The 20,998-nt window shown below is 54.3% G+C and overlaps 2 protein-coding genes across 2 annotated transcripts; one reads left to right on the forward strand and one right to left on the reverse strand.

The window, feature by feature from the left end:
• Positions 1 to 1,213: 1,213 nt before the first annotated feature.
• COCSUDRAFT_58909 (hypothetical protein) lies at positions 1,214 to 10,833 on the forward strand (the record flags this gene model as incomplete). Its single annotated transcript, XM_005650860.1, has 20 exons — positions 1,214 to 1,243; positions 1,408 to 1,530; positions 1,991 to 2,128; positions 2,275 to 2,430; positions 2,642 to 2,865; positions 3,070 to 3,268; positions 3,515 to 4,768; positions 5,000 to 5,243; positions 5,563 to 5,789; positions 6,092 to 6,353; positions 6,565 to 6,737; positions 7,007 to 7,165; positions 7,586 to 7,772; positions 8,093 to 8,278; positions 8,492 to 8,689; positions 9,018 to 9,095; positions 9,400 to 9,698; positions 9,954 to 10,163; positions 10,305 to 10,493; positions 10,684 to 10,833. 20 exons carry the CDS (start codon positions 1,214 to 1,216, stop codon positions 10,831 to 10,833), a joined length of 4,686 nt encoding a protein of 1,561 aa, XP_005650917.1.
• A 2,099-nt stretch (positions 10,834 to 12,932) lies between these two features.
• COCSUDRAFT_58910 (hypothetical protein) lies at positions 12,933 to 19,655 on the reverse strand (the record flags this gene model as incomplete). The annotated part of the gene is made up of 18 exons (XM_005650861.1): positions 12,933 to 12,959; positions 13,086 to 13,135; positions 13,307 to 13,577; positions 13,794 to 13,978; positions 14,229 to 14,409; positions 14,622 to 14,863; positions 15,078 to 15,286; positions 15,475 to 15,583; positions 15,714 to 15,801; positions 15,919 to 16,034; positions 16,154 to 16,200; positions 16,314 to 16,386; positions 16,496 to 16,701; positions 16,793 to 16,923; positions 17,576 to 17,665; positions 18,771 to 18,917; positions 19,062 to 19,233; positions 19,390 to 19,655. The coding sequence occupies 18 exons, from the start codon at positions 19,653 to 19,655 to the stop codon at positions 12,933 to 12,935; spliced, it is 2,610 nt and encodes an 869-aa protein (XP_005650918.1).
• Positions 19,656 to 20,998: the final 1,343 nt, after the last annotated feature.

The raw sequence follows: 20,998 nt of genomic DNA on the forward strand, positions 1-20,998 counted from the left end.
GATGAAGGAGACTGCTGGTAGATTGATAATGCCTCCATTGATACAAAAACGAAGCAGGTCTAAGGCCCTTGACCAGCTTCATGCCAGCCAGATGTGATGCCTGGTGTCGCATTCTGTTACACAAACACCATCCCGCTCAAAAAAATCTTGCGTATACTTCCATAGATTCCAAAAGCTGTAGCGAGGCCGCACTTACCAAGGGGTTGGACGCAAAGAACCAAACTGGAGCTGTTGGTTTCAACAGAAAGAGAAGCTGCTCCTTAGTGCCCGCACTACTTCAGCAAATAAAGTCGACTTAAGCAAGGAGATATGCCGACATCAGAAGTGCTAGTGCTGCTGTACAAATGTCTCGGAGCTTCGTGTGTGAAGTGTTTGATGAGTCAGCGGAGCGTCTTGGTGCTAGACTAGAGTAGCAATCTCATGCAACAGATCACCTCGAAAAGGAGATGGGGCTGTCGCACTCTACTGTTGAGCTCTTTAAAAGTATCGAAGAGGACTTTTGCGGCGGTTTGACGCCTTTATATGGTATTTGCCGATCCCATTCGTTTTGCGTGTTCTTCAAAGACACTTCAAAGACACTCGTTGCTTGGATAATATGTATCAGCAATAGGTTTTTTCTTTTGATGAGACTGTTACTTGCTGTGGAGAACTGGTCGGGATGCAATTTTTCCTGAGGGCATGGCATATCTTTGCAGGGATTGCTGGGCACGACTATGCTCATGCGACCGCGTTAGTCTGCAGAATAAATGCGTCTGGGAGCTCACTATTTGATTGTGAAGCAATGTCGGAAGGAGATCTGGTGCAGATCCGGCAGATCGTGCAGGAGGGAGTCTTGCATAACTTTCCTGTGCCAGCCTTGGAGAAAGAAACTTATGCCCTACAATCTGAGAGAAATCAGCAAAGGACATCTAATCCTCTGCAGAAGTATTTGAGCTGCCCCTTGACGCATTTCTTGGCGGAGCTTAGAGAGGTCAGCACTCTGTGCTGATGCAGACTACTTGTGGTGTATGGTTTTGCTAATCATATACCTGTTTGAAAGGCTCCTGAATTATTGGACCTGTGCTGCAGGACGAGGATGTCAGGGCTGGCAAAAAGCACAGTCAGATCTCAACAGGTGGCAGGGAGCTCAAGGGCAACATACTTGAGAGAGCCCTCAAAGCAGCAGGCAGTGCCACTACAGGGACATTACCAGCTGCAGTATCACCGGTGGAAAATGGCGGAGCTAACCAGGGTCTCCATGGAGGTGAACAGGACAGCACAGATAGTCCCAGAGATGCCCCACAGCCAAATGCGACAGCTGCAGAGAGTGCCACATGGCGCTCTGAAGCCTCAAATGGCACAGCTCGGCAAGCTCCTGCAAATAGAGGGCCACCCTCTCTCTTGCAGCAAGTCTTGTGCGCATGGCAGACCCCTGATGAGCAGCGCCTGTATTTGCTGCATCCTCATGCACCCCACAGCCTGGCAGACCTGCTGCGCTTTAACCCCTCCAGCCTGGCAGATGACGTGGCCATCAGACTCATGCTCTACCAGGTAACTGCATGCCACTGATGCAGACAGAGTTCTTGACCTGAATGCATGCAAGGCGATGCAAGCTTGCATGCGCGCTTGCATCTGCACAGATGCCCAGGAACATACGTTTGTAATAGCTGTAATAAAGCTTGCATATGTATGATTTTACTGCAGGTGATCTCAGGCCTGCATGAGCTGCACTGCGCTGGTCTTTGGCACGGATGTCTATCCCCAGAGACTGTGCTACTCAACAGCCAATCACATGTCTGGCTGGGAGGAAGCTGCTCTCTTCCAAGCCAGTCAGACACTGAAGATTCTCTTGCAGAGCTCACGGCAAAGTGGCACTCATGGCAGGTTAGCTGAGGACTCACCTTTTATTGCACAGGGCTTGAGTTTAGCCCTATCCACGTTCTATTGTCACCAAGGGGCTTGCTTGAATTATTCTTCTGATAAAATGCCTCTGTTGTGTGGTGTGGTGCAGATGAGTAACTTTGATTACCTCATGCAACTGAATCACTTGGCGGGGAGGAGGCAGGGCAATCCTGCGTTTCACCCAATCCTCCCCTGGGTCATTGACATGTCTGTGCCACCAGAGGCGACCATGCACCTCACTCTGGAGGTGCTTGCAGTGTCCCATTCACATGCCTTGATGATGCCTTGCTGTATGAGGACAAACTTGCAGAAGGGATGCGCCCATTCCACAGCATTCCATGCCTGTGTCAAGCCTGTCGGGAAGGCAACAGCCATGAACAAGTGGCCATGCAGGAAGAATCTGAAGCACCGGGTTGGCGTGATCTGACAAGGACCCAGTGGCGGCTGAGCAAGGGCGATGAGCAGCTGGACTTCACATACAGCAACTCTGACAAGCCCCACCACATCTCGGATGAAATCCTGTCAGAGCTTGCCTACTGCATCTACAAGGTCAGCCCCCCTCTTTCTGCAAGAGCAAACTTCTGACCATGAAACAGTTCATCGTGCGCATTTCATTTGCATGCAGTCTCCTGCCCGCTCATAGCAGGCCGAGCATGCATTACAGAGTAGTGCATGTTGCAAATAGTGTCTGCCTTCACTGCATGCGGCACACATGTCCTAATTCACAGTACCTAGGAATTTACAAATGTATTCGCTGCAGGCAAGGCGGCTGCCAGTGGAGGTTTTAACAACTGTGGTAAGGGCGGTGTTTGAGCCCAACGAGTATCCTGCCTCCATACAGCGCCTGTACGCCTGGACGCCAGATGAGGCCATCCCAGAGATTTATAATGACCCCACTGTCTTTTCCTCCATCCACCCTGCCATGGCTGACCTGGCCGTGCCTGAGTGGTCGTCTGGGCCAGAGGACTTTGTGGAACGGCACAGGTGGGATACACACAGTGAATACGCCAATCCATGCATGTGTTCAATAAGTGCTACTCACTCAACCGCGTTTTCTGACACATGCTGCTTGCGTTGAAGTATGGCAGCTATTTCCCATCTTTGTATGCTTGGAAGGGACATGCGGAGCCTTGCAGGACAGAGTGAGAGAATTCAATTAAAACCCAAGAAAATTATGTGCTTCTACAGGGCTGCACTGGAGAGTGAGCGGGTGTCCAGCATGATGCACCACTGGATAGACCTCACCTTCGGCCACAAGCTGACTGGGGAGGCTGCAGTGGCGGCCAAGAATGTGGCCCTGCCGCCGTCCAGCACAGCTCAGCGCTTGCATGGCAGAGCACAGCTATTTAACCAGCCCCATCCTCCCAGGGGCCCTCGCCCTGGACAGGTGCTCTGCTAAGTCCTCTAATTCCCAATTCCCTCATGAAAAGGCGATCAGCCAAAGTGTTTGCACTGATAAGCGCCAACATGTATTCACAGAAGCAACTCACCGGTCAATCTGTAATTCTGAAAATGATGTGCCAGCATATTGAACTTACACAGCAAATCCCTGGTCAACGGTGCAGGTGTGCAGATGACTCTATATCACTGTCAGATTTCAATCTTTTTGAAGTGTTTTGCTGGTGTTTGACAGACAAAAGCCCCTCCGAAGAGTCTGAGCGAGGCGACGCAGCGCAACATGACACTGCTGGAGCAGCTGGAGAGCAGCTACAGCCTGCTGGCAACACAGCCAGGGGAGGCAGCTGCAGCAGCCGAGGGAGGTCTTGTGGTGCCAACTGAGGACAGCCCACGGATGGACCAGACGGACAAAAGTTCCAGCTCTCTGGATAGCGAGGCATCAGAAACAGGCAAAGATGACGCCCCAGAAACTGCAGAACCATTGCAGCCTGCTGGATCGGCAACCAAACACAGCATGGAGCCTGCTGAGGCCGGCAGCGGATATGCGAATGACAGCGATGCAGACCGCAGGAGGAGTCATAGCCTGGCCTCAGCGCAAGCGCAGGATGTGGCGGCAGTGGGAGCGCTCATTGTGCAGCTCTACACACGCAGAATGCACTATGTGCGCTCGACAGATGCACGTTACTGGTGCAATCAGATCAAGCAGCTGCCCTCCGCCGCTCGCAGCATCGCAGCCGCCTGCCTGGCAGGGGTAGGGGCTTCCACAGATCAGCTGTTGCAAGACGAATTCTTCACAGGCAGCGTCCGCACGGCCGCCAAGTTCCTTATTGCTATTCAGGCGCCTCTGACAATGAGGGGTCAAGGCTGTGGCACGAGATCTTGGCCCCAGAAACAGCCTGAGGAGGGGTTGAGCGTGCCAGGCGCCAGCGAGAGCGCATCATGGGCGCTGGGCGTGCCATGCGTGCATCGAGTGCTGGAGGACTTGGCAGAGTCGGGGGGCGTTCAAGAGCTGCACAAGACTCCTGGAGCCCTGCACATATGCCTCCCCGCCATTTTGCAGCTGCTGGAGGCGGCTGCCCTGCTGCGTACTGAGCGGTCAGTAGGGGATACAAACGCAGCACAGAGCACTGGTGACGGCGTGCACGCTGCAAGCAAAGTTGCCGGCAGCTTTGTGACGGTCTGGCAGCAGCTGCTGCAGTGCCTGCCTCGACCCGAGGTGCAGCGGGAGTGCGTGCCACTGTGGCAGAGAATGCTCAGCGGCCGGCCACTCGGTGGTCATAGTAGCAGCAGGAGCTCTGGTCAGCCGGTCAGCCCAGGCTTCCAGGCAGCCCTGCTGCAGATCGATCTACTGAAGGGCTTGATATCGTCCATCGGCCTCACTGCCTTCCTGGACAGCGTGCATCCGCACACCCTTGACACCGTCTGCGGCGCGTCCCATGCCGGGCATTCTGCGCGGCCCCCCCAAAGTCTTGTGACCCATGCCAGCCAGGTGCCACACCCTGCCCCATTCTGCTCAAGACCTCTTTGCCTTGCATGCTAGCAACCAACATCACCATCACGATCTGTCCGCAGGTTCAAATCGGCATCCGTGCTAATGCAGTCAGTTGGGCTTCATGTTCATTGTCAATGACGATGGACCCTTCACAGAAACCTGCCAGAAAAGGACCTGGGGGGCTGACTGCTACTTTTGTGAAGTATTGTGCGTGGGTTCTGTATTCAGGCTCTAGTAGATCTGGCGGCGTGCCTGCCTCTGCCCATCACAACCGAGCACATCTTGCGGCCGCTGCTGCTGTCGCTGCCGCAGGGACCGGACGTGGCACTGGCCGCCATCCATCTGGGCGACGCTCTGGGCAGCGCCTTTGTCGCCGCCCACATGCTGCCAGCCCTGCTGGGCGTGCTGACCTGCCGCCCCGGCAGCGCGCTGGCCGTCTCTGAGACCCGCTCCGGCTCTGTCCCCCGCTCAGGTGCAAACTTTTGAACATGAGCTTGGATACTTGTATCTTGGAAAAATTTCATGCTCCTTGCCTGAAGCTGAACTTGAAGACCTGTGTCTCGGACAACCACCAAGCTGCTTGCTTGGGCTCCACTGTGCCCTGCAAAGACAGCGCCGGGCGGGTCTATAAAATATTCTCTGCTCATCCTCCTGAAATGGGCTGTTTCAGGCAATTCAGATTGTGCACGGGTATTCTCAGCTGTGTGAGCATATGAGGTGAAAAATCTTCGGATCTGTTGGGTGTGAGAAGAGCTGGCACAATGTAACAGAAATGCATCGTGGATGTGCAGAGGAGGGGCAGCAGGGCCAATTGGCGGCGGCTGCGCTGAACGCGCTAACAACTTTAGAGGGGCTGCTGCCTGCACTGGGGCGCGACACGGTGCTGTGTCCGCTGCTGGCGGCGCGGCCGGCCTCGGGGGAGCGGCTGCTGCCGGCTCCCCTGCTGGGCCCCCTGCTGTGCCCCCACCCCCAGATGGACCCCCTGCTGCGAAACCGCATTGCCGGTCTAGTCCTGCAGGTAGAGTTACCAGTTCATTTGGTTGCAGAGGTTTCCCAAAGCTGCTTGTATTCTTGGGTCATCATTATGCATGCATGATGCTTGACATGCTTGATTACCGCCCTGTGTTGGGTGACACAGTTCCCTGCCGAGATACAATAACTTGAAGGGAGGTATCAAATGCGCCTGCATATTGTCCAAGGCTTGCTGTTTGACACATTAAAGCCCATTCCAGAGGTTGCAATAAACCGCACACAAGTCGCACGCAAGACTTTGATCTTGATTTACTCCTTCAGACAGACTGCAAACTGCTGTGTGAGCAGGCGTGCAATGCGGCGGGCGGGGCAGAGGTGTTGACGATGGAGGTGCTGCCCCAGCTGCTCCCCATCTTCACATGCTCCGCCACACAGAGGCGAGCCTACGGCTGCTCCATTTCATTGCCGCCTCCGGCCCCGGCGGAGGCATCGCCCGCGCAGACCGGCAGCCTCCCGCCGCCCAACGCAGCCTCGTCAGATGCGCTGACCCTGCAGCGACGCATGCGCGAGGCCATCAGCCTTGCTGCTGGATCTGGCGCCGTGCACTCAGGTGATTTTGAGCTACAATCAACATTTCCGCTGCCTTCCTTGCATGCAATCATATCGCTTGTTACTCTACCGGTTTGGAGTCCATCTTTGCCATGTGTGACCATTTCGCACACACACATGATGACTTTAAATTCTATTTCTGCAATGCGGTGGAATGGGATTATGTGCCCAACATACATGTGTGACACATCAGCATGTTTGTGTGGAAGCAGGTGGGCCGCCAGTGCAATCGAGAATGCAGCAGGGAGGCAGGGAGGGCGAGGGCGAGGACAGCGGCTACTGGGACCTGGTGTATCTGCTGTACCCAGAGGCTGTGGAGGCTGCCGGCCTGGGACTCATGCACGAACTTGTCTCCTCCTGGCCCTTCCTAGAAAGAACGCTCGCGGTGAGCTTATTGAATTATTATTGGCATCATTTTGGTGCAGTGCAGGCCTGTCACAAAATCGCAGTTCTCAAGGTTGCAATGCCATTAGTATGGATTGGCCAATCCTTCTTTTCGTTTGAAATCTGGTCTGGCCGGCTTGGTGCATGGGCTTGTAGTACATTTGGTGCCCTGTGTGTTTGTCAAACCAACCATAACAGCCTGGCATGTTTGCCGCCTCAACTGCGTACAGGACAGTAGAGAAAATGCAACATCGTTTCAACATTCTTCAGGTGAGGTACGGGTGGACGCCAACAGCGGCGTTGGGACCCCAGTTGGCGCGGCTGTCGGAACGCGCAAAGGCGGCCACTCTGCGCGACTGCACGGACCGGATTGACTACGAGGCTGCCTTCGGCTCCGAGGCCTGGCGCTCGCCCGAGAGCCCAGCCAAGGTTAGGCACTGCTGCGCTTCTATTTGACTGTTGCCTGCTGCAAACACTGTTATATTAGCACTGGGTCAGCCCTGTATTATTCTATACGTTGGCTGCAGTCGCAAGTGCTTGCAAGCCCCAAAGCCTTGACCTGCACGCATTTGCGATAGCAATCATCCAATAGAATTGTAAAAACGGGCAGATCCAGTGCTGTGGCCTCGCAAGCTGGCCATGTGAGCAACCAGTGCGTTGCGGATTGTTCTGCAAGTGAACTTTGAGCACGTCATCTGTTTTACGCTAAGGGCAATCAACAGTTGTGCTTGTTTCTGGCCATTTGATTAGGTCCTCACTGATGCCCGCTCGACAGGGACCACCTGCTGTGTGTTAGACCACCTGCTGCAGTCAAGGAGTCAAATTGCCGACCCCTGTGCTGCCGTTCAGGGCGAGGTGAGGCGGGCAGAGCAGACGGCGGCGCGCCTCATTGATGATATCGGCTGGTCCACGCCGCTCGTGTGGCCGGGCGTCAGCGCCAGCGTCGGCTTTGCGCCCGCCGCGGCCGGCGCTGTTCCCTCCTCCGCACCACTGCCGCGGAGCGCCGTGAGCCCATCCGCCCCTCTGCAGCGCCCCCGTACGCATCACTCTGCTGTTCATTCATACTAACTCCTCACACACAATACAGAAGGCAAAATCTCAATTCTCTGGGAGTCTACAAGAATTTATATACAAGGAAATTGGCCGGTCGTGCCTTCATGCCTTGCGGTCACACTTGGCTGTGACATGTTTCTTCCACCCCATTCATGTGTTCCCCATTTGCCATGTTGCCACATTGCGAACTGAGCTTGAATCCGAGTAAAGTGACACCCTTAATTTGACTGCGTAGCAGCTCGCACGCCCAGTGAAGTAACGCACTCCTAATTTGTTGTTGAAGCTGCTTGTATCCGTGTGCAGCGTCCAGGGACGGCGGAGCAAGCCCGAGGGAGTCCCCGACAGCAGCTGGAGGCCGGGCGCGCTCAGCAATGCCGGAGCCGAGCGCAGGCCCTCGAGGTAGCGAGTGGCTGTGGCTGCCTGGGGAGGGCTCCTCTGAGTGGATGGACCCCAGCATTTGGTCCACCCCGGCTGGGCCGCGTTACTCAGGTCACCCCCAGCCTCGTTGTGCCCCTCATCAATTTGTCTCTGAAATTGCAGTTGTTGCCAGTTTTGGGATGAAGATGTGCTGTAACAGCGCCAGAGTGCATGCCTTTGAAGTGCTCCCATGTCTGGCTGCCAACGCTCTACATGCAATCGCCTGGATGCCGGATACAGCCCCAGCAGGCGCCGAAAGGCAAACAAAAGGATGTTTGCCGGCAGGCGGCAAGGCGCGGGTCTGGGCGCGGCCGTGGCGGCTGCAGGCGCGGGTGGTGCATGCGTGGCGGGCGCACCGCGAGGGCATGCATGCATGTGCGGCCGCGCCGTCCGAGGATTTCGTCGTCAGCGCCGGCCGCGCCGCGTCGAGCGGCCGCGAGGCCGACGTGCTGCGAGTCTGGGACCTCGCCACGTCAACCGCAGGTAGGAAGGCCCTTTGGGAGTCGCTGCTGAGGGAATCCAAATCACTCAGATCAAGATGGTTCACACTCACGTTTTATTGAATGACCTCTACAGCCTGACCTCGGACGGTTGCCGGCAGTTGGCTGCACTGTGATGTTCCTCTGTAGGAGACAATCATGTTGATTGGAAGATGGTGGTGCCCTCAAGGATTTCTAGCAGGCTGCACCGAAGCCCTGGATGTGAGCAATGTCACAGGGTTCGATAGCAGACTGCGTGTTACATCTTTGCTGTGTAATCATAGTATGGGGTGTAAAGTGCATCGTCACTGACTTGGGGCTGCGGGGAGCAGGTGTCCAGTATCAGGGCCACGAGGGGGCCGTGACAGCGCTGTGCATCGTGCCCAGCACCGCTCAGCTGGTGGCGTCCTGTGACTCTGGCGGCAGCTGCCACATTTGGTCTGCCAGAACAGGCAGCCTAGTGCACCGCCTCTGTGAACCCAGACCAGGCCAGCTCGCTCAGCAACCCAGACCTGCCTCAGCCAGGAAGCAATCCACCTGTGGTAAGACCTGGCATCTCAAGTGTTTGTGTGCATGTCTTAAGATGTCTATCACTGGACCTTTCCTCAAACATCTGTGTAAATGGCTGGAGAAGTCAATTGCAGAGGAGTAAGTGATTATGGGTGGCACAATTTTGGTGTGCACACATCCTGAGGACATTATGCAATCATGCAGGGTGGACAAACTTTGGTGCGGCAGAAAACGGCGCAGAGGCAAGTGGAAGCGAAACAGCCAGGCCCGGCTCGGCGGCCGCTGCGGCCGCATTCTCGGCAGCCGCAACCAGTGCCGCGTCGGCCGCCGGATCTCCGCCAAAGCAGCCAGCACTGACCGGCTACACATGCGTGGCGGCTGCGGCGCGCGGCGGTGCGGATGTGATCGTGGCCGGCACGGCGGACGGCCAAGTGCGCTGGCTAGACCTGGAGTGCGGAGCGCCGAGCGCTGACCTGTACTGCCGCCCACTCAGCCGCTGGCAGGTGACGGCACGAGCCACTCAGCCCTCCCTGTTTCTGGTGTACCAAGGCAGATTTTTGCCATTCTGGACAGTCTTGGCACCCACGCCTAGACTCTGCAGGGCATTCATGCTGATGAGATCTGCCTGTTGCGCTGCCAAGCTTCACAGCTTATGCACCCTGCAACCACCATGCTCCAGTCGTTCAGATGGCATTTTCTTTGCAGCATATTTTGGCGGACTGGTGATGAGGCTTCACCTGCTGCCTGTTGACTTGCAGGTGCAGGGCAGCAGGGCTGTGGTGGCAGTGCAGCAGGGAGGTGGAAATTCCCACAGTCACGGAGGGTGTCTAGGGGCTGGGCTGGCGAGCGGGCAGGCAGCGCTGGTTGATGCGCGCTGTGGCGGGCTGACTGCCTTCTGGCAGGCACATGAAGCTGGGCTCTCCACTCTGGCCTGCTGCATGGACCACATGCTGCTGACTGGCTCCCAGGTGCCGGCACATGCCCATGTTGACTCACCCTGCTATTGAGCTTCCTTTTAGACTCTGGGGAACTTGGGGGAGAAGGCTTGCAGGATGCGGCGTTGCGCCACCGGAGAGGTGCCGAACGCTGGGGAATCTTGGTGGGTGCAGGATCAGAGCTTGAAGCTGTGGGATGTCCGCATGCTGCCGAGCAGCACAGACAGCGGTGGCGCTGTGGCAGGCGTGCCGCGATGCCTGCACACCTTTGAGGGCCATCGAGAAGCCATAGGCGGGGTCCAAGTGCAGGGCAGGGATGCCGTGTCTTTTGCGGGGCAGCACCTGGGCGTTTTCTCGTTGCAGGTGGGTCCTCCGTCATCCCCTATCTTGCCACCCATGCATCTAGGAGTGCATCGAGACTGGCCGGTGGTTTTGGTCAGAGTGCAGAGCGCTCTCGAGTCATCTCAGAGGTTGCTCCCTGGTGTTGGCTCTGGATTGGCACAAGAGCTGGTCTATGACTGCATCGCTGAGTAAGTGTGTGTGCATTGGACAGGCACCTTTCACGCAGCGGATCAAGCCCGTCAGGCTGCAGGGAGCTAGGGGAGCAAAGGAGTCTGGGTCACTGGTGGCGCTCAACATTCTGACTGAGAGCCGCCTGCTGGTGGCAGGCATGGAGGATGGATACATCAAAGTGTGCACCTGAAAACAGACTGATTATATAGAGTGAAGAGCAGCAAGAGTGTGAGCATGTAATATCAAATCTGTACTGTCTCTCGCAAAGGGTGTGGAGTTGCGCACAATGCTGCCCTCATTAATGCAAACGGTGAGCTCATTAAGAGACTTTTTATCGAGGACATGATCCGTACAGATGGGTAATTCACATATCATTACATCAGCTCAAGCCCTCAGCATGCCGCAGGCCAGCCTGTTGTAACACCTCATTAGCACATAGAGACTAAGTTCACTGTACGGGGGCCCATTGACCTTTGTAGATAAGGACTGGCAAATTGCCAGTCCTGTTGTATCACATCACAGCCGAAATTGCGAACATCATCACATGATAGGGTCCCTTGCCCCAGATAAATAAGGCTGGCAATTTTTACTGAGGCATACTTTTGGGTTGAATCAGTACCCACCATGGACGCAGATGCACCAAGCAGGGTCTCAGAAAATTTCCTCACAAGATAAGGTAGGCTAACATGGAAAGGATCTAAATTACATTCCCCAAGTACATCTGAGTGTGACACCCCCACCATCGCACATCAGCTTCATAAAATAAGTCAAAGGGATCAGAAAATGAGGCATCACTATCCGTATGGCTATGGCAGCACAATCTGGCTCCATTGGCGGAATAGGGCCGCTAAGTGGGTCCACAGCATGGCATGTGGACCCAGATAAGTTTCTTGTGCCTCACCGTGATATTGAAAGCCAATCGGCCTTCCTATGCCTTGCCTCACCTACCAGTCCTCATACAAATGATCCATTTCTAGACAGGGCTTCAGCCAGTATGAAAATAACGGCTGCCAGTAGAGCACTGATGCGCAGATATGCGCACAGCTTTGAATCTCTTGAGCTGCACAAGGAAACCAAAAGCTGCTCATCCAAGACTGCATATAAGAAGGGTCCTAGACATCTATAATGACAAGACTGCTGACCTTTAAATGGCACCAAAATGAAAGGGTGCTCCCTCAGTCTCACCCTTGCACAACATGTGCATTCCCACCATCTGCGCCATAGCTAATTTGTAACCTAGAATATTCAAAGGGGCGATGTGCTCCAGGGCTTGAGACCTGACAAAATGCTAACCTGAGGAAATGAACCTGATGAACGGGTGTCGCCAAAAGCACCCTTGTTCTCACCCTTGCACATCATATGCATCCCTGCCACCTACTCCAAAGCTCACTCTAGCCTAGGAAAGAGCTCGTTCTCTGTTTGCCTAAAGCCCCTACACCATCTCAGCCAAATGACAACAAACCATAATGCATGCCGAAAACAAAAGCCAAAAGCCCAATGGGCGAAAATCCAAACCTTTTATTGCCTGCCGCTTGCTCACCTTTCCATGCTGCACATACTTGGTTGCTCCAGCACACAGAGTGTCGTCCCTCTTCCAGAGACTGCTAATTTAAAACTGTTGCAGAGCATCCTCCAGAGCAGATGTGCTTTTATAATCTCTCCAGCATTTTATTTTAATCACCCTCTGAAAAGAATGCCTGCATGCCCAGAGCATGCTGTCTGGCCACCACATGGCACAAAAACTGGTTGGGCGCAGGCCCTAACTCTGCAATATCCACACAAATGCAGCAGGCAGCCCTTGCTCAATAAGTATACTGCCTTCTGACTGCTTCAAAGTGCTGCTCCAAAAGTACCAAACTGCATGCAACCATCCCCATGATCCAGAGAGCCACAAAGCGCCCGATGACAGCAGGCCTCCTTTCGGAAGGCCTACAACCCCAAATGATACATCTCATGAGACAACCGGACACTGTGCAACCCAGGTCTTTTGCTCTGCCCCAAATTCAAACTGCTGGTTTGGCAGGATGCCCAAACTGCCGCGTCTGCATTGGAGATACCACCTGAGATGCAGCAGCCGCTTCCAAGCCCAATGGCACAGGTGATAGCCACTCATGCCAAACTGCCTTCTTCATTCCTTGAGTGTTGTGCAAGCTTCTGCCATGACGATCCATAGCAGCTCCAAGGTGTTCCATCGTTTGTTGAGTCCTCGGGTTGATGATGTCCAACGCCCTCCAAATTCGATGGTGTAGAAACTTCTCCAGTGCTCACTCACGAGTACTCCAACGTCTTTCAACCCAGTGAGAACTTCTGTGTCTCCTGCAGCGGCATTCACACTTCAGTCACTGCAAGGACAACTGAAGAAAGAGAGATGCACAGCTGACCGAGCAATGAAATCCCCGCCCCTTGAAGGCAACTGGATGGGAGCTTAATGAAATATCTCACCCCCATATAGTTGCGGTTTCCCTGAGCCCCCGGCAGTGCTGCAGTCTCACCTGCACAGCCATAGAGATAACTGAGAGTGCGCCAACGTACATGCACACAATCCTTGTAGCCTCAAGACACGTCTCTGCTGAGCATCAGACACAATTGCAAGAGTCAGCGGCATCGCATGCAACCTCAAATAACGGTAAGCAGCAGGAAGGAAAGATGGAATGGAGACCTACCGGGGCAGCCGAATCCTGGCCAGTCAGCCGCTGGCGGGCTGGAAGCAGTGGGCAGGATGCCAAAGGGGCTGCCAGTGTCGTGCTGCCAGGCTGGAGGCTCCGGAGACGCCATCTGGCCTGCACCGGCCTTGAATGCAACGCTGCCTCCTGGGCTGCCACCAGAGCGGTTGCTGGTGTGCTGGTAGCCGAAGGTGGGCGTGGGTGTGTTCGCCTGGAACGCCAGTGCAAAGGTCGGCGCCTGCCCTGCTCCGCCCCCGGTGCTGTGGCCACCCTGCTGCAGCACCAAATTGATGTCACATTATTTACTAAAGTGTTAAAAACTTCTCATCCAAAAAGAAAGGTGAAGGTGAAGGCTGGCAACTGATGTCAATGCAGCTTTCCAAATGGAGGCCAGGTCTGTCTTGGGCAGCAGGCCTGCGTCAAACAGCACGCCTGCGGCCAACAGCAGCTAGATCTGGGACAGCTATTCAGTGTAAGGAGTGCACACCGGCGGGGGAGTCTTCTCCCGCAGCAGCTGATCGTAGAACTCCTTGAAGGGCGCGTCAGCAGCAGTGGGGGGCGCGTCCCGGACCTCTCCAAAGCCGCGCTGTTCCAGAGTGGACCGCGGCGTGCTGCCGCGGCTCTGGCCGGCATATGAGATGGCGCCCTCGCGTGCCCACTCAGCGCCCATGCCTGTACATGCCCCAAAAGTTTTAATACCCACATTCCATATCTTGATATATTTTCTTCAAATCTCGCTTGCAAATTAGGTGTATACTATGTGCAATGACCGACCACGATGGGCACAGCATTCATTGCAATGTCCTGCACTCTTTTGCTTGCAACAACCGCAACACCACCAATCCTGATCCTTGGTTTCACCCATCCTACCCATGAATCAAGCATGTGGAGATGCTTGGTGATATTCTGACATCTGCCGTACCTGCAGACATGTCATAGGGGGTGTGCTGCTGGCGCGGGTTGGCGTAGCCGATGGCCTGGCCTGTGCTGTCCATGATGGGGGTGATTGGAGCAAACGGCTCGACGTATTGCCCCTGGTTGCCGAAGAAGCTGGAGTCTCCCATGGAGCCGAAAGCGGCGTAGGGGTCTGCCATCATGGGAGCCTGCAAGGACCATTTTGCTCCGTTGCAAACACCCTTGATCATGCTGGAGTTCCTGTCTTTGATGTATTACATTTTACAGTCAATAGACGGCATCAGGTCAGTATGCACATTCTCATTACACCATCTAGACCTGGACAAGTACATACCCACAAAACCATCTCGACCTGTGCATTTTTCCACATATCATATTGACAAACTGCTGGTGCACAGACCTGCATCTGAGGGGTGAAGTTGGCGTATGCAGCGCTCTGCTGGTGGGGAGGCGTCTGGCTGCCCAGCAAGGCGCTGATGGGCATGAGCACATTGGGGGCGACCATTGCGTAGCCCGGAGGGATGACAGGGGGGTCGGGGCTCGGCATCGTGGGCTCGTGCACAGCGTGTCCATGACTGTAAGGGAAGGAGCGTCCCGGCGTGGCTTCGGGCGCCATCATGCCCTTGTACTCTGGCGCATGCGCTGCACGTCCCTGGTGCAACATGCCAGTGTATCAAATCACCTGAGGCCACGCCAGCATGAACAGCACAGTCCTCGTACCGCAGGCCCCGCGATGCAAATTTGGATACCTGAGGACTGTCTTGATGTGCAAGGAGCAGCAGCAATTCAAGGCGGAAAGTGGACGGTGAATTTGCATATCATCTATTCTAAGCTTATCTCCTGAGCAAGGCAGTACATGCCTGCTGCATAGCATGCATGTTCGGGCTTGGAGGGCGGCCGCCCTTGTTGATGGCAGAGGTCTGTGCGGCAGCAGCCTTGACGGCAGACTGGGCACTCAGGCAGTTCTTGACATCGGCCAGGATCCTGACAGCGGTCTGGGTTGCTGCATTCCCGTGCGAGGGAAGCCGCATGCGGCCGCTGCCGCCACCACAGGCAGCACGCACCCTGTGATGCATGGACCCAATGGTGAGCACAATTTGCTTGCAATCCAGCAAATTCAGATGTCTACCCATGTTGAACGATTCTCCTGTGTGTCATCCTGCCACAGAGACATCAGTCATGATCCTCATGTCAGCATGCATGTGAAGAAGATCTGTTGCGACACTTCTTCAAAAGAGCAAAAGATGCCTCACCTGTTGCCCTGTCCCTTCAGCCCAGCTGCATGCGGCACAATGGTGCGTGGGGGTGGCTGGTAGCTGAAAGCAATGCCATGGATGATCTGCAGGCGGGATACCAGATGACCTGCATGCGCACAAATGCCTATCTTCAGCAAACTGCAAAAAGACCATCCCTCAGCAGCACTCCTTAAAGAAGAAGTCAAACCCCTTTTCCTGGTTGTACATGTGAAGAGATGGGCTGGAGGAGGGCATACCGTTGTAGGCACCCTCGCAGAGCTCCTTGTAGCGTGCAATGCCATCACAGATTATGCGCAGGGCGGTGGCCACGCTGTCAGGGTGGCCCTGTACGCATTGCAGGGAATCAGAACGAGCCCCAGTGAAGTTTACAGCGATGGATTCTTGACACCGAAGAAAAAGCCATGATTCATGTCTTAGATATGGAGTGCCAGGTTGCCGCACCTCAATGATGAAGGTGCGAGTGGGGCGAGTGAGGTCATCTTCCATCTTGTCTGTCCAGGACTTGACGTCTGCGCCAGTCTGCTTGATGATCTCACGGATGGTGTAGCCAGAAGGTCCTGCAACACAGCACCTCCTTTCACATGTCATTGCCATGCATGCATCATGACACTTCTGAAGCTAATTTACTCCACATTGAGCTCATAAAAAGGTCATTTATAAAGGCTGAGCTGCTTACCAATAACAAATCCAGATGCCAGAAGTGTGATGCGGAGCAGTATTCCCCTGCATTTCCATCACATGCATCAGGACCAGTAGGTTGCCATCAATGCTGCAGGGTTGTGAGACAGAGATGCAAAACAAGAACCCATCACAGACTCTGCAAAGGAGATGCTTACCCTGCATTTGTCTCCTGAACATCCACAATGCCCTGGACATCATCCTCAGTTCCCTCACCAGGCCGCCTGGGACCTGCATGCATGCATTCCATGCATGTCAGCAACTATATCCAGCAGAGAGAAATGAGAACACATGCAATGTGAAGTGCATGGACTGTGCATGACAGCAGGAGGAGGCACACCGCTGGGCTGGATCCATTTGATGCGGCCGCTGGTTTGCCCCACCAGGCAGATGTTCTCCATGGGAGGGTGCACCTGCCTCACCGGTCGGCACTTGCTGATCGCGTTGCGCTTGATGTTTGCCAGCATGTCTGGGATGTTGAGGCTGGTAACTGCGCTGGCTGAGCCCAGGTGGTCAGGATCATGTGGCCGAACAATGTCACAGTCCCTGCAGCACACCTCCAGATGAGTTGCTCCTGACATGCCCAGTAGGACATTTTGGTACAAAAGAGCATCTTGCATGGCTCGTGATGGCTCACCCTTCATCATCATCAGCAGAAAAGCCAGAGTATGGCTGGCTGAAGCGTGGCGGGTAGGTGGGAGGCAGGGGTGTTGTCAAACCCAGCTGTGCGGACTTGCGCTCCTGATCTCCGACAATCAAGGCCTCCTGCTGCACTCCACGCCAGCAGGTGGAAGGCTGCAAGTCTCCTCCGTTCTTTGGTAGCAAAGAAGATGCGGAATGACTCTGAATGCAGCAGGCATCGCATGACCCTCTGCAGAGTTGGGCTTACCCCGTACGTACGTGGCGACGGAGATCGCATGCTCAGAGACGAGAGGTCCCTCGACATGTCTGAGATTGACACCATGCTGATCAGAAGAGTACTCCCAAGCCAACCTGGGGTGCACAATATCAAGATCTTAGAGACGAATACAGTCAACGTCAACGCAATACACTTCCCGCCTGCCTTGCCTCACGACGCACTACCAGTTCGCTCTAGCTGTGATCTGGATCGTCAAGACGCATGGCAACTTGCTCGATATGCTCTAATATATGCAGGGCCACCCAAAAATTGCATCTCAGTGGACGAAACAACGCATGCGCATGGAGATGTTTTTCAAACGTCCGGCTGGCAGAAAATTCCCACGGCCACCCGACCAGCGAGCTTCTGGCTTTCTGGGCCACAGACACAGCCCTTGCACGATCATATGCATGCAGACGCATCAGAAAAGGCGAGGGGGCGCGGACAAGGGAGTGCGGTTTGGGAACAGCGGGAGGGGCATATTAAGCAACGACAAGGCAAGAGGTGCACATGAGTGCAAACCTCTTGGAACGGCCCCTGAAGTGCAGAGAGCTGCTGCAAGGCGATCAGGCGCTCCAAAACCGGGGCATGAGCTGGCGGCTTTCGCTTGGCCTGCAGACGAGCAGCTCGGGCGGGCAGCACTCCTCCTAAGGTGGTTGGCGTGAGGTTGGCTCTGATCAAACCGCCAACACCACGGCCAGAGCAGGACGACTGAATTGGAATAAACGAGGTCTCAAGTTGTGATCGGGTTGAGGTGGACTTGTGAGCGACCGTTCAACGTTATACGCGCTCATACTGGCATCCTGGATAGGCAACGCGTCAGACTAATAAGTGTCCCCTAGTCGGTCAGGCCTCTACCCCTCAAACATCTTATTATTGAACAGATGCGTGCCTGATGTTCTGGAGTGAGCCCTGGATGTGACCATATGTAGTGATCATGTGATGCAGATCGCGTCTTGCAAGCTGCAAAATACATCATGTGGATGATATGCATGGGAGCCGCAGCACACTGTGGCAAGCGTCATGCATGCAGGATTTTGCAGTCACTGGACAGTCCGCTCAAGGGCTGAGACATGCATAGCTACAAAGGAGTGGCATTGTTTGTAGTCTGATTGCACTAGCCATTACACTCTTGAGTAGACATGCTGCATGCAGACTTGGGGCTTGCAGTGCTGCATGCATGCTGTGCATGCCAATCGAGCATGCTGCGCATGCGCAGTTGGACTATCCATCATGGCATGAACAGAAATTGAGGCCTCTCTTCCAGCATGCATTCCTTTCTCTGCCCTTTTTGGATGACTCAAATGGATGAGACACAGCACAATATACATGCAGCAGCTGCTCTCCAACCAGACACATACAAGCTGGAAACTTCATGTTTGTTTTCCAAATGATATCATGTCACATTTTCAAGGCTGCTCAGATACACTGCTATGTCACCAAATCCCGCCCTTGATACAGCCGGCCCTTCCGGTAGAAAGGTACCTCTATGCTTGAGATCATCCCAAACAGATCTCATCGATGCGCAATTTGCGCGATTGCCACCCATCAGTCCTGTCTAAATGCTCTCTCAACAGACTACTCAACGATCCTTTTCCAGCCTGGACGCCTATTCCTACATGTTCCTGTCCTTCACGGTGAAAAGGAACTTCTCGTTTCTTTGCTTGGTTCATGATCAGTTCGCTCCTCAGAGTTTGCTCGACTGCTGTCCTGTGACTTTTTGGAAGAACTCGACAGCCGCATTGGTAATGGCCAGGGTATCTCTGTCCATCACTCTCGTCTGGAACACCACCTTTGTCGGGGACACAACCCACATTTCTGTGCGCAGTGTCTCGCCAGGGAACACATGCTTTGCAAATCGCCCCTGCAGAGCAGCACAGACTATTATGAGCTTGCAAATGATGGAACCAATCTGTATCGCAGGAATGGCTTTTAACAATCTAGGGAAGAGGCTTGCCTTGATGCTCTTTAGAGCAGCTGGCCTGCCCTGAGCATAGGACTGGAGCACGTGTTTTCCAGCGACTCCAAACGAGCAAAGCCCATGCAGGATGGGTTTGGGAAATCCGCCCATCGCAGCAAAGTCTGGGTCAATGTGCAAGGGATTGTAGTCCCCATTCAACCTGTACAGGGCTGCCAAGTCCTCGCTGGTTTTCTCCTCAACAGTAGCATCAGGGGGCCGCCTGCTCAGAAGAGCACACCAACTCTTTACCTCAGCAATAAGTTTCAAAGCAAGAAATGCAAGGTGCCATATCACCAGGCATTCAATGGGGAGAGTGAGGGCATGAAGCATCCCTTCAGATCAGGCAAATCAGTCAGCAGAGGGAGGTGCAGCGCACTCTGGTGGGGCATTGCTAGCAACTGCAGCTGCATTGCGCTGTGCCGGTGGTCGCTTGCCGAAACCGCCAGCGCCTCGCATGAAGCTGGTGATCTCATTCACTGCAATCACTTCGTTGTTGTCTGCAGAGCGGGTGACAGTTTCGATGACCACAATGGCTGCCTTCCCCTTGTCTTGCACATCCAGCACCCTGGCAGTGGTGAGCAGCTTGCCGAAGGATGGCAGGGGTGTCCTCATCTCCAGGTACTGCTCACCATGCAGAAGCATTGCCTGCACAGATCCCTGGAGCTTCATATCTTGATCAAGGAGGCTGGCCCTGCTCCATGAGTGCCACTTGCAGGCCAGGAGCAGGACGCATGAGCACGCTGTATGCAGCCGAGGCTGTGCTCGTGAGTTATCATCAGCGAGTATACGTATAGCAGCACTTCGCTGAACGGCTGGAACTCCTCAGCTTAGCTGCTTCAATATAAACAAGTTCGCATTGGAACACTTACCGGGTTGTATTCCGGAAGAACGTTGGACACTGGAACCGACGCCAAAACATCGTGATAAGGAGGGATGACAGCAAAGGTTGGCAGGGGCCCGAAGTCACCAGAGCTTTCGTTCACATAGCGTTGCTCGTGCCAGTGACATCCCAAGCTCAAGTTGTACAGGATCACATCACGTTCGGTATACTTCCACTCAAATGGCCCTATTGATGTGGATGCTAATTTCTCTCCAATATGATCAACCATATTGAAGCCTCAAAGACTAATCCAAAAGAAAAAGCACTGTCAGATCACTGGTGATCTTAAGGAAATGGGCCCGTTTGTTCGCACGTATTGAATGACCTGAGGCATACTAAGACAATGAAAAGCTCATTTCCCGAGAATGTGTGTTGCCAATAGTCCAATGGACATACAATCTGAGCTTTGTCTCAACCATGCGTGATGAGTCACCTTGGACTATTTCTGTGGGACGAAGAGATCGCGAAGATGCACGTATCTCCCAAGGATTTCGCAGTATCGGATGAGAAGTACACTTCCTGGTTTTGTTCAAGGTATCAACACATGCTGGAATGAATGGGATTTGGGTGTAAGCAACTCAGATCAGGATCCTTTTTAGCTCATGTTTCTCGATGAGAATCTGGTCCATTTGCGTGTCAGCATGCTCTCGAGAACAATGATTTAAAGAATATTGCTTGTCACATCCTGGATGATGTCTAATCTATCGGCAAAATGAAGGGCCAGCACATCGGCATCCCCAGTGAGGCTTTGAACCCAGTAGGCACATTTGAAGGTGCAATTGCTCAAGAGTAGTCTGCATAAGAATTAACTATTACGGGCATTATGGAAGCCAATGAAAGACCAGCAAAGCGCAAGCTGCCCAGGTCATTCCTCACGCAGAAAAGCAGCGAGCCCGAGAAGAGAAGAACCTTCACTGGATTCGGGAGAGGGAGGTCATACAGGGGTAGAGGGAGAGGCGCATTCACAATGGGGCACACCGGCAATGCCACATCTGGGACAGCAGCAAGTGATGCACAGGTTGCCCCAGGCCCTGAACATTTAACGCCTAGCAATGACGCACCAGTGGCATCCATGCCCCCAGAGGCCTCCAGGGCCAGGAGGCTT

Source organism: Coccomyxa subellipsoidea (genome assembly GCF_000258705.1).
Source record: "Coccomyxa subellipsoidea C-169, whole genome shotgun sequence".
Taxonomy (NCBI): Eukaryota; Viridiplantae; Chlorophyta; class Trebouxiophyceae; family Coccomyxaceae; genus Coccomyxa; species Coccomyxa subellipsoidea.